Source organism: Brienomyrus brachyistius, chromosome 13, assembly GCF_023856365.1.
Source record: "Brienomyrus brachyistius isolate T26 chromosome 13, BBRACH_0.4, whole genome shotgun sequence".
Lineage (NCBI taxonomy): Eukaryota > Metazoa > Chordata > Actinopteri > Osteoglossiformes > Mormyridae > Brienomyrus > Brienomyrus brachyistius.
Genome location: NC_064545.1, coordinates 13,877,498 through 13,897,588, shown reverse-complemented (window position 1 = coordinate 13,897,588; position 20,091 = coordinate 13,877,498). Strand labels below are relative to the sequence as shown.

The window sequence follows — 20,091 nt, the reverse complement described above, 5'->3', positions numbered from 1 at the left end:
GCAGAACCAGTAGAAGGAGTGAGGGCCTGGTGCATGTTAAAGTTCAAAGAGAAAGACAGATAGAGCTGCTTGGTTGTTAGAGCCCGCCTTCCCATCCACAGTGGCCCCAAAGCACTTCACCAAAGATTAAATGCCAGCATTAGCAGTAGTTACTCATAAGCATTGCATAATTTATCATCACTTAGAAGGTGCAGGTAACAAAAAAGTTACAGGAAGATGGAGGACAGGAAGGAAAAACTCCCAGAGAAGATGCAGCAGAAATGAAAAAAGACCCAGAGACTTCTGAAGCCCTTCTGGGCATGTCAACACAACACACCCAGAAGGGGTAACGGGAGAAATGAAAGGTGAGATGGGCTTCCCATAAGCGCTCTGTAAGGTCAGGTGCACAAGAGCAGCTCTCACGCAAACGAAGGGGTGTCGGCGCTACCTGCTGGCCACCGGGGCTGTGTACAGGCAGGGAGAGGACGGCTTGGCCTGCGGGCGGCGCCGGGGCCTTGCAGTCTGGCCGTATTTCTGGCTGTTCCTGCTTCACCAGCAGGTCCTTCCTCAGCTGCTCCACTACCTTTTTCTGGAGGACAGGAACAGAAAGGTTAATGGAAAATGAGCCCCTAAGATGCGGCGAACGTTTTTATTTGCGAATTTGTTACTTTATGTTACTAATATGTAGATTTATGTTGCATTTACCTCGGATGTCCTGCATTGCCTATGTTTATGGTAAAGGTTCTATATTTACCTACTTATTTATCACAGTTATTTATATTACTATGTATATTACGATTATTTATCAATGCTTCTTAAACTTGTGGGATGGCAGCTTAAATTTACTGTAAGATAACGGTGAAGGAAATATTGTGAACTGTTTATTTGATACTGGACTCTGTATATGTAACATTTATATTCCTTACTCTATTTTTGTTATTTCTACTTTCAGGACCACGCACACACATACAAGTACAGAGCCTTGTTTCAAGCCCTTTATTAAAAGTTCCAGAGAACATATTCTTTGCGTTCTCATTGGCTGCACCACAGAGGCCACACCTCTCTCACCAGTCAGTGGTAGTAGGCTAGTTCTGCATAACAGTCTGCATAGGTTGTCATTTTTAAAGGAGCTTTTTTAAAACACTTCCCAAAATTATATTTTTACTGTCATTCCCACCTAAAATGATGGTCTGAGGTTTGTTCTACATGAGTATTAAGAGGATTCATGCAACCATTATTATCATCACTGCCAAATAATTCAAGCCAGTCTCTCACATCCTTTCAGACAATCCATTCAAAGTGCTTAGAAACCGCAACAGATACAGACTGAAATCAACAAGAGTACTTGTTCAAACTAATTAAATGGTCCTCAGGAGAGTGCCTCTCTCCAGCAGCTTGTCTCAGGCAGGATGGGGCCAAGGCAGCTACGCAGGCTGTTGGGATTGCCACTCCATTGCAGGGCACATACACATCCAGGCTGGTTTAGGGATGCCAGTTAGCCTAACCTGTCAGTCTTCGAACTGCAGAGAAAGGTGAAACACGAAAACAAACCAGAGGTGGAATTCGAGCTCACAACCCTAGCTGGGCTGAGATATCAGAAGAATCATCCCCTGAGGCCCAAAGTAAAGTACATCAAAGATGGGAGGGTTTATATGACCCGGCCGACCCCAGTTCAGCACAAGCACTCTGAGGGACAGTACCATATCTTGGGATGAACAGCACGTACACAGTTTTGACACACCACTCCACCAATATGGAGTGACGTGCCCAGGTTAGTGGTAAGTTGGACGGAGACATGGATAGGACAGACAGCACCTACGTCTGCCACCCGAGAGTCCTGGCACTGCCCCCAGTTTGAGTTACTCTGAAACGGCTGCAATTCCTCCATCGCTCCATGTGGAAGTATGAATAGTATTATCTATTTATTGTTGAAAAGCTCGGTTTTACTGCGATGGGCTGGCCCCCTATCCTGGGTTGTTCCCTGCCGCGTGCCCATTGCTTCTGGGATAGGCTCCGGACCCTCCGCGACCCAGTAGGATAAGCGGTTTGGAAGATGGATGGAAGCTCGGTTTTTGGTTCACAGTTCAGTACAATTTTAGTGAAGCAAGGATTCATTTATTATTAAAACTGCAAACACAATTAGGAACAGTTGTAGACCGAAAGCGATGCATCTGTCAATGTGTCTGAATTATGACAAAAATAAAAAACAGACTTATTTGCACAATGCAAAAAATGTAACGTACAACATACGAATGCGACATACAAGTAAGTCAAATAGCACATTATAAACATACATGCTGTCATGGAATCAACTAGACATAAATGCAGCTATGCTGCGCTTCCAGTGAATACTTAGTGTTAACACCATCATTACAAGGACAAAACAAACCGACAAGCGTTTATCACACATTGCCTGCATGTTCGAAGGCCGTAACAGTATGACAACCAGCACAGACTGATGCGTAACAAAGCAATTTCAAGCTGAATAGTATCTCAGCACAGTCTGGAGTGAATCTTCGTCACCTGCATCCGCTGAAGCGTGCTTCTCTCACTACAGCCGCCTCCATCTTGGATTCAGTCAAGATGGGCTTGGTGAACGCCAGATCGGTACTAAAGACTTTTATCATTAAGGATTTCCTTATTTCTCATAAATTGGATTTTCTGTGTGCGACTGAGACTTGGATGGTTCCTGGTAAGGTTAGTGCCCTTTCGGAGCTACTGCCGAATGATTATATGTACTTTAACACGCCGCAGTGCTCGGGTTAGGGTGGAGGTCTAGCAATCGTTTTTAAACCTAATTTTACTTGTAAGCAGCTGTTCCTTTCAGTCTCATATCCCAGCTTTGAACGGAGTGTGTTCCAGCTGGGCCATGCTCCTGTGCTGCTCTGTGTGGTCTATTGTTTACCAAAATATAACAAGTAACTTTTCTGATTTTTTTAGCTGATATTGAGTGCAAGTATGACCAAGTTTTAATTGTTGGAGATTTTAATATTCATGTGTGTTGTCCTGAAATTCCTATGGTGTAGGACTTTTTAGATGTAGTTGATTCTTTTGATTTCTCTCAGTCAGTGTGTCGGCCTACTCAGGAATGTGGGCATACACTGGATTTAGTTTTGTCTTATGTTCTATCTGTTTTTAATTTAGAAATTTGTGATGCAGTGTTCTCGGACCATATGCCTGTTTTATTTAACTTTGTACCTTCTGGTCAAATATGTAAAAACTGAACCAGTGTGTGATGCAGTTGCTGTTTTAAACCCTCCACAGCTGCTCAGTTCGCCATTGCTTTTATTAATGAAGTGAACATGCAGCCCTCTGTGTCTTCCAACACTGAGGAGCTTGTTCTTATGTTTAACACTGCCTGACAAACTGCTCTGGACCGTGAAAAACAAAACAACCAAAATCCAGAACAGAGCTATGGATAACCATACACGTGCTACGAGGCAGAAATGCCTCGTGAGTTGAGCGGAAATAGAAAAAAGATAAAATTACAAATTTTGTTTGAAATGTTGCGGAGGAGTTGGTTTCGGTAGCAGAAAGCTGTGAAAGCTGCTAGGACATTTTTTTCTCCGATGTTATTGCTTCTAACTCTCAGAATCCCTGTGTTCTTTTCTCTACACTAAATTCTCTTCTTGGTGTTGCTGAACATTCATATTTGGGTAAATTTTGTGAAAATGTCTTACATTCTTTTTGGAGAAGGTTGTAAGCTCTAGGGCCCTCATCTCACCTCCTTCCTACGATCCTTCTATTTTAAATTCCTTGTGTGTCTGTGTTTGATCACTTTGAACCTGTCTCTCTCAATTTGTTAGAGCAGTTGATGTGCAGTATGAAGCCATCAGGCTCCCCAGTTGATATTATCCCCCCTCGGTTTTTCCCACCCTGGGTCCTTTATACTTAATTGTATAAATAGTACTTTGATTTCAGGTGTGGTACCATCATGTTTTAAGTATGCTGTTGTGCAATCCCTGTTGAGAAAACCTAGCCTTGACCCGTTTAGTGTATCTAGTTATAGGCCAACCTCAAAGCTACCTTTTATGTTAAAGCTTCTGGAAAAAATTGTGTCTAATCAACTGAAATCCAACCTGGATGGTTACTTGTTGTTGGAGGTTTTTCAGTCAGGGTTTAAAAGTAATCATAGCAAAGAGTCTGCACTCCTCAGAGTTTTTAATGATATTTTTCTAGCAACCGACACTGGTGACCGGGTGGTACTTGTACTTTTAGATTTGACAGCGGCTTTTGATACTGTGGATCATAAGATTTTGATTTCTTGGTTGGAATAATGGGTGGGCAATTCTGAACCAGTGTTAAACTGGTTCAGCTCCTATCTCACTGATAGAACGTTCTGTGTGAACATTAATGATTGTACTTCTATCACTGCTGCTCTTCCTTGGGTGTCCCACAAGGGTCTGTTTTGGAACCTCTCCTTTTTTCGTTGTGTCTTTTACCACTTGGATCTATCTTTTGCAAACATGGCATTTTTTCACTGGGCTTTATAAATACCCCAACAAAATCACATTGCTAGGACATCATCGCTGTATGCATGCTTTCCTAGTATATTAAACAAAATACTTTCTTAGTTATGCCATCTTGATTTTTTATAATGCTCTTTCGATCAGTTCGCAAGTCCTTTTTTTTTTTTTTACTTTGCCGTTTCCTAAGATTGCAACTTTTTTCAATAAAAATCAGCATACCTGGAGTGACTAGCTTTTTAGAGTCACACATACACAATACGGAGCTGGATCCCAAACCTATTAAGAAACATATTGGCCCCGCTATTAAAAATGAAAAAGAATGACAGTGTTCATACCATCAGCTTGTTCTTCAGAGGTTATTAATATGGTCCTTGAGCTGCGCTTCTTGAAACCAAAATGATTGGACAGGGATGCACGCAGCTACAAACGCGGGTCAGGTCATAGCAGGCACATGATGAAATGCCTGAATGGATCTGTTGAATTAAATAACACTCTGTTGCTCCTACTGTATGTATCGAAAGGATGGCACTGCAATCATTGCAGGGAGCTCTTGGCCAATCTTGAGTTTCTAACTTAATTTCCACTTGGCTAACATCTCAATAGTCTGTAGTTTTATTTGCCTCAGGCTTACTCTGGCATGTGACAGAACCTTATAAACTACACAAATGAGATAAATTCTGAAAAATGAAATAGATCAGGCTTTAGTAACCGATATTAATCAACCGCATTGGCCAGTACAGTGATGATACTCACAGGCCTTACATCACCTTAGCACCCATTTCACCTCCCCAAGAAACAGCAGAATGTTCTCTTGCTGAATAAGTTTACTTGGCTTGAACATTGTCATTCCCTTGGCACCCCCCCGACCAACAGAAAAAAAAACTAACAGTAGCCTGTAACAGATAATCAGACACACAAGAGCTGAAATCTGGATCACAAAGGCTGCCTCACTGATTTTCCGCTTAGTGGGAGCACCTGAATTTATTCTGAACTACTCGGCAAGTGTGTAAATCATTCCTCACTGCTGACTATAAATAGCAGTTTATAGTCAGCGGTGCAGCAGTTTCGGTAGGTCTATTTGGGAAATGAGGCTTTGAAAGTTACCTTGAGTAAGCAGTGTACAAAAAGCACCACCCCAATCACTCCAGCATGTTCTGCATTGGGTTACACAGGAAAGTGAACACCAAAAAAATGTTTCGCCCGCAACTCACAAGCAATAATCTTGCAATACCAAAAGGGGGCAGCAAGGTATACGTACACAGAAATGAAAACCAGAAAGGCATTGTACAGCGGGCAGCCCTGTCACCTGCTCCGCTCACCTAACGTAACTCCTCACCAGGGTTATTATTGGTCACGAAAATTAATGAAGCAAGAACACTAAATGTGAAAAAACATTTTTGGCAACTTAAATAAAAATAAAAACAAGGCTTGACAAGAAAAACGATAAACTAAACACAAAACAAAAACTAAACTAAAAATATAGCTGCAAGCAGCAATAATGGGGCAAAGCACACTACCACTGCACAATTAGAAAGAACTTTAGAAAGAGGAAATACAAGAATATAGGAACATATGAACAAAGATCACATACCATAAGCTAACAGACAAAATGAAACATTCAAGAAAAATGGCAACACCAACAGATCAGGAACAAGTAATGGAAATGAATCACTGAGTAAAATGATTCATAAAAAAAAGTAAATCCTGTCAAAAGTGAGACAGAGGACAGGCCCCAGCAACTGTGTAGAAAGCAACATAGCCTGGGTAGAGATAGAGAGCATCTCATAAGGACAGGATTGATTAGTAGCATTTACACAGGTACTGAGTTATAAATGTGAGACAGCTGTGAGTAATTAAGACATTAGGTTGGGAACCATTAGGAGCATATGGGAAGGCCTGCAACAATTGCTGGCAAAATAGGGACATGATGGGACTGAGAGAGACAAATCCTGATAATCCCCATTCATAACAACCATCTTAATATGGCCAATACTTCAAAATGTATTCGGAAAAACATGTTTTCGCATAGACACCCCACCAGTGGTGAAATGACATGAAATTCGTGGTTTGTGGGAAATCCTTACATTTTCAATAAAATCCAATATGGAGGCCACATCAATAAAGGAAACATGAAAATGTATCAGCCTGAGGATATCCCATGGCATTAGCAGATACAAGATTTATTTTGCTAAGGCAAACCCTTCAACAGTTATTAGCCAAAACACTACCTTGCTTATTGTAGCATCCCCTAGTGGCGCAATGACACTGTTTTTGTAGAGTGGCCTCATAATGGGCTCCCAATTCCAGATCTCAAATTTAGTGTTGCTGAGATAGAATCTCGTGTACTGTTTGGTGGCACTGTCATCAAATTAACTGGAAAGCAACCACAGCATTTGACTTAGCACAACAGTTTGAGCATCTTCAAAGCCCTGGGAAGATAATGCACACCAAATTTGGTGCTGACTGGATCAACACTCTAGGAGAAGTTCACAAAAGCAGGTTATTAGAAACATTCAAAATGGCAGAAAATTCGGAAGAATCAAAGATCACAACTCTTCACAACTCACAAGGTTCAAAGGTTATATGCAAAAACTTATCATGAAATTTGGCTTCATGGTGGGACTACAGGCATTGATGAATTAACCTCAAATCCAGAGACGAAATCTGTTGGACTGTCCTCTATCAATGTACCAAATTTGAAAGGTGAAGACTGGACAAAATTTGTGGAAAATACAGATGCTCCTCTACTTACGAATGAGTTATGTTCCGAATGGCCGTTCTTAACTTGTAACTCGTAAGTCGTCATTCAACATCATTTTAAGGGTGTACGCAAGTACAAAGAACTAGGATGCTGGGAGTACGCACGCTACGCTGCTGAGTGGTGGGAGTAGCGGCCAGAAGTCGTACTGGGCGGAATTGGTGCGCAGAAAAAAAAATTGACGTTGTGGACAAGAAATGGGAGCCCAAGGAACAGTTTGAACTTACAGTACTCTTTGTTCGTATGTCTCAAAGTTCGTAAGTTGAAAGTTCGTAAGTAGAGGAGCATCTGTACTTTTATAAACTTTTATGAATTTTTAATAAAATCCAATATGGCGGCTGCATCACTTAGGTGGAAGTGAAAATTCCAATGGATCAGACTGGGCACCTCCCATGATGTTAGGAGACAGGAAAATTATTTTTCTATGGCAAACCCTGGCAAAGGTTATTAGCCAAGACGCATTTTTATTGTAACACTGCCTACTGGTGCAATAACATTTTTGTCGGGATCCAATTCTGAGGAAGCACAAGTCCATATCCTAAATTTGGCTTTGATATATCAAAGTGTTGCTACAATATTGCCTCACTTGCCACGTTCCACCTGTTTAATAATCAAATTTCTGGGAGGACAGCGGCCAAAGCATTTGACTTGGCATTATGATTTGAACAACTTTTGGTCCCAAACCTCTGCAGATGATGCACACAAACTTTAGTGGTCACTGATTCAACGCCCTAAGGACAAGTTCATAAAAGTACAGACGCTCCTCTATTTACAAACCTTCAACTTCCGAACTTTCAGACATACAAACGAAGAGGACTGTAAGTCCAAATTGTGTTCATTGGGCTCCAGTTTAGTGATGGCATATCCCTTCTGTCTATGGAGGTAAACACTTAAAAATGAAGTCTAACTACACTGCACACAGCCTAACTGTGCATGTGACTCAGGCAAACTTAGCAGGTTTGTTGTGGGAAGCTAGTCTTTCCTGGTGCGCGACCCCGCTATCACATACAAAATATTTCAGGTAAAAGAATAGGATAAATAAATTTTCATCCCACTCAGTCTTCTATAATGGTAAAGTAACGCATGTGGCGTACTCCCAACTGATAACAATGGAGCGAATAAAGGGGGAGATGAACTAGGTTTAAGACATAGGGTGATAGGCTCAGACATTTGGGAAGAGCCGAGTAGAGCCGGTGCTCCTCCACAGCAAAATGAGTCAGCAGAACTGGTTCAGGCATCTATCCAGGATGCCTCCTGAATGGGTCCCTGGGGAGGTGTTTTGGGCATGTCCAACTGAGAAGAGGTCCCGGGGCAGACCCAAAACACGCTGGAGAGATTATACCTCTCAGCTGGTCTGGGAACACCTTGGTATGCCCCTGGAGGAGTTGGAGGAAGCGGCTTGGGAGAGGGGACTTAGTCATAGGAAAGCAATAAATAGAACTCTCCCAGAACGAGTGTAAGGGCTGTTTGTGACAGACACTTAACGGAGTACAGCTATATCAAGGAAGCCTCCCACACCGACACACTCTACTAAAAACAAATACAGAAGTAAACTAGATAAGCTCAACCAATCTAATAACTGCTGTATTTTATATGTAAATTCAAATGATCCTATTGCTGTCACAGTAATCCTTCAAGAGTCTGTGCTTAAAAGGGTCAAATGGCAAAGGCGTCAACGTAATTCCCCAGTCCTTACCTGCCATGAGATCATGCAGCAGCAGCACATTCAAAAATGTCACATGAAGAGAGGAACGAGTGACCACCATGACAGACAAGCCCAGACAGGAAGATGCTCCTGCTGCAGACGGTGTGGTGGGTCCCTTGAGCTGCTCGAGCCCAGACCCCAGGCTCCAGCTTCAAAATCACAAAAAGGCAGCATGAAGCCCTCATTTCAGTGTCAGCAACTGGATCACTCTCTGTTAGTTCAACTTTTAATAAAACAGTTTTCCGATTTGGATAAAATTTGGCATGTGAATTTCACATATCTCCCAAGGACCAGAAATGTATATTGTTTATTTTTATTTTTTGATTTTGTCTTATACAGATTTTTTTAAATAAAGACACAGCTCTGGAAAAAAACTGAGACTGCTCCACATTTAAGAATCTGCGTTGTTAAATCCTGGTTTAATCTCAGTTCTGCTGGCAGAAGGTTACACTGAGAGGCAGGTTGCTTCCAGGCTCAAAATTTCTAAGACTGCAGTAAACAAAGTGAAGTACAACTGACAAGAAACCAGCTATGTAAAGGGAGGAAGCGACCTTCCAATGCCAGAGATGACCGTTAACTTATCCGACAGCTTCTCATGACATCAAGTGACCGTCAAAAGGAATCAGAAACATTAAGTACAGATATGAAGTGCACTTCTAGGACAGTTCGTAACAGGCTACTAGAAGCAAAACAGAAGTCCCATAAAGTGAAGAGGCCCTTCATCACTGAGAAGGAGAAGAACCAGGCTGAGTAAAAAAAAAAAAAAAAAGTACATTTTACACAGAAGCTTACCCATAGATTGAGATATGAGTAAAACTAAAAATAATGCTGTGGTCTCTTTTTTTTTTTTTTTTTTTTTTTTTTAGAGTTGTATATGTAAATTCAAATTTAATCAAAATCAAAAAAAAAAAAAAGTGATGCAAAGGCCATCAGCTTAATTTAAGAGGAATGACCCACCTATGGGGGGCCAGTAACTCAGTTACACCACATGTGAAGCTGAGCTCTCCTTAAGCTTACCGATAGCCCTTTCACACCAGAGCCGGTGCCCATGCTGAGGCTAAATTCCTGCTCGGCTGTTGCATCCACACCAAAAGTAACAGTGGTGCGGGCCAATATATCTGGGCCAGAGCTCATTTTCCTGCCCCCAAAAGACAACTGGGCCAGAGTTAGGAGCATGTGACATCAGGAGGGGGGGTTACAGTCGTCAGAATGTCAAAGTTTATGAAGCAATGCGAAGTGAACAGGAGAAGGCAGGGTTATCGGAATAATGGCACAAGTCGTGAACAAGATTTTTAAAAAATAAAAAAGAATGCAGACGCTCCTCTACTTACGAACAAGATACATTCCGAACAACCATTCATAAATTTAAATGTTCATAAGTCGTTATTCAACATCATTTTAAGGGTATACACAGTTACAAAGAACTAGGATGCCGGGAGTACGCACACTATGCTGCTGCGCGGCAGGAGTAGCGGTCAAAAGTCATAATAGACGGAATTTGGCGCGTAGAAAAAAAATTTGGTGTTGCAGACAGGAAATGGGAGCCCAATGAACACAATTTGAACTTACAGTCCTCTTCATTTGTATGTCTGAAGGTTCGGAAGTTGAAAGTTCCGAAGTAGAGGAGCGCATGTACGGCAAGTTGAAAAGTGAGCTAAATAAAAACGGTGCCCTGAAAACAAATATTACTGTATCACCATCCGTGTTTGGAAACAGACCTGCTAACCAGGTGACCAGCATTGATCTTCATCACACTTTAAAGGAATCCGGTTAGTTATTATCGTGTTTACTTGTAATGTGAATAGAAACTTTAATTACGTTTGGTGCATGTCAGATACCTTCCAAGGATCCATCAAACAAAATAGCATATCGTTAAAAGTTCGGTTGTGTTTTGTGTGTTGGACGTGTGTTGTAACTAGGGCTGGGCTATAGATCGTTGTAACGACAACTGACCTAACTAATACGTTACCATTAGAATTTGACTTTGATGTACCAACAAGCAATAGACAGACATCTGCTTTGCTACAGCAATGAAAATAACACTCATATGCTATCTTTCTTGAAATGTCAGTAATTTAAGTGAAATTTATTTATTGTGTCTTTCATGTACATGTTTTAACACAGGTGAAGAAAATGCAGATTGACAGAAGGATCACTTTTTATATTTATTTATTCCACATGAAAGACTTACATATTTTTGATTACTTGTATATTGGTAAAATAAGTTTACAAAAATGTTTTCTTGTCTTCACTCTCCCTATCAAAAGTAGCCCTTTAATGTTATTGCACAGCAGTTCCTTCAGTATCCCGTACTTATTTTATGTGCATTTGTGCTGATTTGACAAGAAATGACCATGCATTTTAACCCTTATATGCTAATTTGCACTTCATTTGTGGAATAAAGGTTAAAATGCACTAATTTCTTGTCATAGCAGCACAAATGTACATACAGTAAGTATGCATTTGCTCCGTTACAACAATCGACCGCCTCACATATCACTTTTAAAGATGAATGCAAACATGTGCATCCCCGTGTATTAGCATGCATGACTCATTCACGAATGCATCACCAACTGTGACACGCTTTTTCACTGGAAGACACAAACTAGTTTTTAGAAGTTGATGGCAGATATATTCAAATGACTCGCAGGACACTCAAATTTTGCGTGGATGTGTTGGGTTAAACCCAGGAACAATAACCTATAAAGCTAAATATAATGTAAACATTTGCAGTAAATTCAAAATAGTTCTGCGTTCATTGACACAAGGTCTTCCATTTTTGTCTTTACTTCCAAAACAGTTCCCCTCTCACAGCAATACACACACACTTAAGTCATCATTCGACCCTTTCGGCAGTGTGAATGTCAGATGGGTTTTGGTGGAGCCGGTGTGAGCTCCAGCATAGCTCAGGCCGAGCACCAGCACCAGCACCAGCTCTGGCCAGGGCTTGGGGTGAAAGGGGTATGATAGACAGGATTAGTGTTTCTCAAACTTTTTGATTAAAGGTCCGCATCAGATTTTTGTTAAATTTTCAATACCAAAACAATGTTTCATGAACTTTAATGAAGTAACAATAACTTTCAAAACAGACATCAATATATAACAATAATGGGATCTAAAATTAAATACTGGTTTAGCGGGGGGGGGTGTTATGATAAAATGTGTGCAAAGTTTAGTGGTTGTTCATTTAATTTTTGCACTTCTAACCATATTAAGCCTTTGTATATTAACCATATTGACTCACAAGGTGCATTATAAGGTACTCATAAGATCCAAAACCCCTGACCTAGATCTTCAACCAAGCCTGGTATCCATCTGAAGACCCTCAAAGTCTGCGTTCCCAGCTGAAATGTACAAAATATATACAACTTCACCAGTGGCACAATGCAGTCAGGGAGGAAACATTCTCCTGGCATCTGCCAAACCAGACTCGTCTAACAGAGATGGGGACTCGAGTCGCTCTTAAACTGACTTGCAACTCGACTCATCTTTTTTTTTTTTTTTTTAATTCCGACTCGTTGTTAGCGAGTCTTTAAGGCTCCTGAAATTTCTACACATGCGAAGCATTCGGTGTACAATACTCCCCAAACCATAAAGGCATTAAACACAACATGATGTGCGGCTATGCACAGGGCATATGGACTGGAGCTGGAGAAGTGTGATGTCTGGTGGTATCTGCCACTATTTTATATTGCAGACCTGATATGACAAAGCGCAGGATATTCCGGGTGCTATCTTACATTAGATTGCACTGCTCAGAAACAGACATTGCTTAACCTGTGTCGTAAATCATATATAGCCCACATCGTGCTGTTCAGTGACACAGATTGGCACAGACTGCCCTGAATCTAATGTAGCAGGTACGTTCCACAAACACAATTTAGCAGGCATGTAACAAAAACTTCTGACAGATCATTCCAAGTCAAGTTGTACAACTTAAAACGTGCCGGCACCTCTTCATTGTGCCCCACAGACTGCGTGTAATGTCTTAAATTATTCGGATTTCCATCACACATTCATAACACTTTTAATAAAATAAAAACACCAGCAAATAACTTTGTTGAACATTAATATAACTGACCGCTATCCTGTGACTAAAGGAACAGCATGACTGCACACATTACTTTAACTTTTTTAAATGGAGTTTGCAGTGTTATTTGCATCATCATTTATGTACCTGCACACACACACGAGCTGAGAGACAAATCAATTTTATCCATTAATTGGAGTTAGAAAAGTACTTCTTACAAAAATTTTATTGCTTCAAAGCCACTTGGAATAGCGATTACTTTAAAAATGTATATAAGCCTAAGGAACTATGAGACAAGCAGTTTTTGAACTGTTCAAGTGGTGATTCCCATTTAGTCACATCAGTTACTAATAGAAAAAAAAACCAAATGTGGTTAAATTTGATAAATGTTAATGCCAAATTGGAACCAATCTAATTTTGTGACTTGTGAACATCTGTCGTCTAACAGACTGCCAGACAGAGAAGTATGATTCGTCACTCCACAGAACACGTTTCTGCTGCTCCAGAGTCCAGTGGCAGCGTGCTTTAACACAACTCAATCTAATCCTTGGTATTGAGCTTAGTGATGTGAGGCTTGCATGCAGTTGCTTGGTCATAGAAGCCCATTCCATGAAGCTCCAGGCGCATAGTTTTTGTGCTGGAGTTAATAGCCAGAGGAAGTTTGGAATTCTGCAGTTATTGAGTTGACAGGGTTGGCCATTTTTATGCACTATGCACGTCAGCACTCAGCGACCCCAGCTCTAATGCTTTACGTGGTCTCCCACATTTTGGTTTCTGTTGTTCCTAAACACTTTCGTTTTGCAATAATACCACTTAGAGTTGACTGTGGAATATCTAGTAGGGAAGAAATTTCACAAACTGATTTATTGTAAAGGTGGCATCTTATGAGAGTACCACGCTTGAATTCACTTAGCTAGGGCTGTGGGATATGACGATATGTATCGGATGACTAAATAAAGACATCTATCGCTTTTTATTATGCTCTATCGTTTATTTTGTGGTGTCACAAAATGCATTGTTTACAGCAACATTTTTTCATCATTTGGATGACCGTTTACAAGATTACATGTCTCATGTAATTGCACTTTATTACTTGTAATCCATAGATGACAATCCAGAAATATGCAAGATGATCCATAAGTATTTAACAATCCACAAATACATATTCTTAAAATTTGTGTTGTGTAAAATCATATTCAGAAAAATACGGAGCGATTTGTACACGTGAAACACGTTTTGCACATTTGTCTCTCTCTTCCTGCCTATTTGTGGACTGTGTTACATTTGTGACTTCCCTCCTATTTATGTACGAATTTTTGTCCAGTTTGTACTGCTATGGAGCCCCTAGGAGGTCTGGGCGGGAAAATATTTTTTGAAATATTTTTATGTTTACTTGCAATAGCTTTGTGATTTCAATATACACTTGCCCACATGCTACAACGTGATGGCATGGATAAACCGAAATAAAACAGTCCTGTAAAATGTGCTTTAAGCATTGAACTATGGGGGACAATGTGACTTTAATATGATGTGTTTTTATATGTATCTATTAATAATTGCACTGTGTCTATTCACCGGCAATAACTAAGCAAGACAGCTGGGCTATTGAACGAGAAGTGTACACATAAAAACAAATAAATGAAATATATTACAAACATTTAAAGATATTACAGCTGGAAAACTGCATAGAAACTAAATTGTCTCAGTTGCCGCAGTATCACAGAGAAGGTTTAAACTCGCTCTCTGGAATATTACAATATATATCCGCATATCCCCATATGTGTCATCAATCGATAATACCAGGGAGGTATACCTGAAAGTGGTTTTGGGTTTATGACACCGTGGTAAAGTTAGCATTATATTCAGTTCACTTCCTGTAATATCTCAACAAAAGCAAACACCCCTCGGTTTTCCATAATTCTTTACGGGCAAATTTTAATTAATATTTCAATGTTTGTGTATTACCTTCAGGCTCATTAGTCCAGCTGTCTTGTTAACAGTCCCTGGCAGTGAATGGACACTGCCATTATTAATAAATATGTATAAAAACACACATATGAAAGTTATATGGTGTGCATTGTCCCCCTCCTTAAAGTACACTTGACTGGACATGTCCATATCGTTTAGGGTTTATAGTTATTAGTCCATTAATTCTATCTTTCGTACTTTAAAGGGACAGAGTCCCTTTATTATCACCGCAAATTGTACTGCAAGGTTAAATGGACACAATACAGTTAACAGAAAAGTATTGTGAAGGAATGCAAAACTATTGCACAAGAACTCAAAATAATTTTAAAATATTTTCTCACGCAGACCTCTTAGGGTTCAGCAGGTGATCCACAGAAAAAAGAAAATGGGATTTTGGTAATATCGCACAGTCCTACACTGAGCTCTTTGAAAAGATCTATTCTTTTACAAATGTTTTTAAACCTGATTATATGGCTAAGTGCTTGATTTTATATACCAGTGGCAATGGGTCTGAAACACCTAATTTCATCCTGCAAAAAAGGAAATTTGCCTCCTTCCGCGCATGAGGCAACATGGCTGTGTCTACCAGAAGAGCTATGGAGCCTCTAGAGAAACACGCGGAGCCAGGCTCGCACGTGGTCTCCGAAAGCCTGGGAATACTTCAGTCATGACACCTCTACTGCAGCTGACGGTAATGACACTGCTTCAGCCGTTTCATATTTTCTTTTTACTTATTCTGTCATGCAAGAGTGAAACAAATTATCGTTTACGACTACTCTTACACACTGTAGACTAAATCATTCCTTGCTCACGGAAGTAAGCTTAACTGTAAGCTACCTTTGCTAGTGTTTGTTAAATACGTTTCTCTAGTTATGAAATCATTTCATGTTTTAGCATCGATTAACATTAAAGTCAAATTTATGTACTGAAATAATGTAAAAACTATTGCAGTGATTATTAACTGCGGTTTAACATAGAAATCCTATAGAATCTTAAGATTTGCCTTTTTTGTTTATAATGTTCATAATGCTCTAAGAAATGGTTTAATAAATTGAAATGTCAAGGAGAATTTCAGATGTGTGTGTGTGGGTGGGTGGGGGAGGGGTGAATTGTATTAAGTGACTAACTTGAAAATAATTGCTTATCAATAAATTGATCAATTGGAAATTTAGTTGTTAGATTAATCGAATAATCAAAAGAATAAATAGCTAGATTGTCTGGGACAGCACTAATATATATACACGAGTGCTCGCCACTTCGCGCTTCGACTTTCGCGGCTTCACTCTATCACATCGGAAGCATCTTTGTTCTTCGTAATTAAATGTACAATAATAATAGTATGATATTTGTAACGTCTAATGTCTTATTTTCTCTTATTTTGTCTAATATATTGGGTAATACGAGTGTAATTGTCATGACCTGCCAGTACGATCCCCTTGTGTGCCACGCCCCCTTATTAACCATATGTGCAACCCCGATCATGACCAGCTGTTTTCTGTCAGTTTGGTTCCTCCGGTGTATTTAAGTCCACGTCAGAGTCTGTAACCCCAGGTCTGTCACTGACGTTTTGATGTTACACGTTTCTGTGTCCTGCATTTGGAGTGATTCCAAATAAACCCTTCGATCCTGATTCATTGTCTTCCGTTCCTGCTTCATTGTCCAGCAATCATAACAATAATGGTGACTAAAGGGTGTTATTTCATGTCTAATAACGTTAAAAACTGCATTTAAAAGGTCGTAAACAGGTTTTCTATGCTGTAACTACGAAAATATTCAATTTATAAATAAAGAATCCTACTTCACGGAAATTCACTTATTGTGGTAGAGTCTGCAATTGATTAACCGCGATAAATAAGGGCCGCCGACTGTGTGTGTATCTATATCCTGGTTTGCAGCTGATAAATGTTGTGGGGTAATGATGGAGAGAATACAAGAATGGCAAAGACGATAAAGCGGGGTTCCCCAGTTCCTGCCCTGGAGGGCCGGTCGGCAACACTGGACTGAATACTGGATTTCCCTGCTTAGATACTAACTAAACCTGGAAGTTAACCGATTAAAATGTTTCAGCAGGCCTCTCAATCACCTCTTGCTGTTCTCCTGCACAAGAAACCCTAATCACAGCTCATCTCAGAGATTGACTTCCAGTTTTAAAGACAGATCATATCCACTTCCCAAACTTGCCAAATCCCCCCAACACACTCTGGGGGAAAATCATGCACACGCACATACACACAGACAGCACACGTGCACAGGTAGACTTGGCACGCACATGTACACAGAGAAGGGCACTTGTGTGCGTGCACACACACACACACACACACACACACACACACACACACACACAGACGGGATCATGTATAGAGATGTGCATGCATGCACACACACAGACATGTGCACGCACAGACACAGGTGTGTCCTTTATTAATCTTGTACAGCCTGTACGTCGCAACTGCATATAACACAACCTCATTTCTGTTAATAGGGTACACGAAGGTAACAATCAAGTGTCAAACCAAACGATCCATATGTGGAGTGCCAAAATGACCTGCAGTGAGCGGCTTAACACCATGAAACTGGTCATAATGCCACCCTGGCTGACTGAGGACGTACTGTAACCAGGGGATTCACTAAAGACCAAATCACTAAGACCAAAGCAATGACACATTGGCAAAGAGCGCTGGCGCCACCTATAGGTGGGCTGTAGCAGCCATTTTGAGCAAAGTGCTTAGCCGTCACTTACCCTATGAGGACCCACTTGAAAGCACAATAAATCACCCCAGCTAAAGGGCACCATTAAAATATTTCATTTTACAGAATCTACTCAATTCACAAAGAGCTTTTCTGTAATTCACTTATTACACAATATTATATAATAGTACAATCTTATCAGCGTGTGAAGAACAGATGCTGGCTGAACAATCATTACGGAAAAACTTCCTTCCCGCAACACGACAGCCGCTTCCCTCACAAGTCACATGCTGGGGTGAAGACTTGGGACAGGCAACTTAAACGTAAAAACTGCAGACCACCACCCAGGAGGCCAACTTAATGGGAAGGAAGGAGCTAACCAGTCCTAACCCCCCCGTCCTTAGGGCACCAGACGTGCAGATGTTCGAACCTCCAATTCCCCCACACTCCCCCAGGGATGCCCCCTCATCCTTCACACACCAATGTCCTACCTGCCGCTCGCTCAGAGATGTGATCTTGGCTTGTAACTCGTGGAGCTGCGTCTTCAGGTCCACGTTCTGAAAGGGAGAGTTGACAGCTTGTTATAGCTCACATGTTACTGGGGACCACAAGATAACTACATAAGGCCAACATCTCACAGGTCCTCCACCCCACTTCAAATGACAAGGGAACCACCAGGATGGGGCCGCCTGTTATGCAAGGGGCTTGGCAGATACTCTCTGATAGAGCCGTGCCCCCCGGCCATGATGACCCCAGAAACACACACTGATGGTCCCTCAAAGGCCACAATGGCTGAAACTTCAGACACCTCGCAGGAGACATGAGACACCAGAAGGGGGGTAATTTAAAACATCTTCTTCCAATCCTGCAGGTTTCCATCCCTACAATAGCCAGCTGACAACACGCAAGGATTCACAATATAAAGACTTGTCTTCCATCCCAGACAGCATCCTCTTAACTGCTCATTGCTGTTCCTAGAGATCTACAACTCGGCAGAGCTCAGGAAAAACCCCAATTTAACACACCTGATACAGATAATCTAGCCCATCTGCAGCATCTCAGTATTCGAGTGAGCCATGCTAGCACAGTATACTCTTAACTACTACTGACATGCAAGGTCTAGTCCAGAAATTTTCATTATACGACCCCCCCCATGACCGAGTTTGAAATAAACAAATGAACTTTACTAACCTAAGAACCCCACTATTAAAACAAGGAGCAAACTCAAGAATGCTATATTTATGTTTGTTTGCAGTAGGCTATGTACAAATGAAAATTAAAAAAAATGAAGACTGAAAATCCGCATGAGACTGAACTTTGCAAAGTATAACTTCAAAATGCTACCAGTCAAAAGGAGGTGCAGTCCCTGTGATCATTATGTGGCAGCCAAGTGTCCTGGGCAGCCCACTGCCCTATTTACTCCCAGAGACTCTGAGCTTCCCTGGAAATTACATTTTTAAGCATTCCAATAAACATCTAGTTTTGCTGTACTGACAAACAGAATTGCAATTGAAATCCAATGAAGCTGCACTTCAATAGGTTTTATTGTATCGTGCTGCAATGGGAATGTGAGAAAAAAAAAATCACGTTGAGGTGACCTGCAAGATATTACAATCTATTGCAATGTAATATTGCAATCTAAACACAACAGGACATATTTGACCAAATTTTTTTTGAGACATTTTGAAGGAGGTGGAGATTCCCTTGTGGTCTTAGAGAAGTCACCACTGCTCTGATGGAATGAGGATGCAAAACCAAATGCAACAACTAATGCAAAGCGTTTTGGTAGAACATTTCCCCCTAAAGGTAGCAAATTGCATCCTTTGTCATAACAATGCACCATGACATTCGCTCCCTTTAGTAGAACATCTCACCCTACCGGATGAGGACTGCACCCTATTGGTAGAACATCCCACCCTATTGACAGAGCATTGTCCCCTCTGGTAGGATATCCCACCCTCTGTGTAGAGCATTGTTTCCCAACATCAGGGAACCCCAGACTCTCCACATTTTTGCTCCCTCCCAGCTCCCAGCCAATCAAGAACACTGAATACATGGTACATGTGCGCTGGGATCTGAAGGGAAGCAAAAACGTGGACTGTCTGGGGGTTCCCCGAGGACTGGGTTGGGAAACACTGGTGTAGAGTACTGCCCCCTTTGGTAGAATATCCTACACTACCGGGAGGACATGAACTTTCTTTGTCTCTTAAGTTTGACATCATGCTTAAAATGATATAACATTTTGGACAGGCAAAACCTCACAAGTGCTCCTTAATAACATCTCCATTATTCTTAAACTTCCCTGTTGAGATACCATGCAGAAGCCCAGGTGGAACACACAGTGTGTATGGGGGTTGATGGGGAATGAAGGCACTGAGCAAAGGCCTCATCACCCGGCAGACTGTAGGCTGTTAGTGAGCTTGTTAATAGCATTATTAAACTTCTGCCTTGCTCAGAGACTGAGGAAAACGAACCACGGTATTCAGAGACCAAA

General features: G+C 41.0%; 1 protein-coding gene across 2 annotated transcripts in view; it reads right to left on the bottom strand.

Annotated features, from left to right (window-relative positions):
* Positions 1-20,091, bottom strand: part of LOC125706399 (PHD finger protein 21A-like) — a 50,692-nt gene that overhangs the window by 21,523 nt on the left and 9,078 nt on the right. For both annotated transcript variants that reach the window (XM_048973084.1, XM_048973083.1), the window contains exons 7-8: positions 18,089-18,154; positions 428-568 (exon numbers count right to left, since the gene is read on the bottom strand). In XM_048973084.1, the coding sequence (XP_048829041.1) occupies positions 428-568; positions 18,089-18,154 (207 nt within the window). The remainder of the gene's footprint in view (positions 1-427; positions 569-18,088; positions 18,155-20,091) is intronic.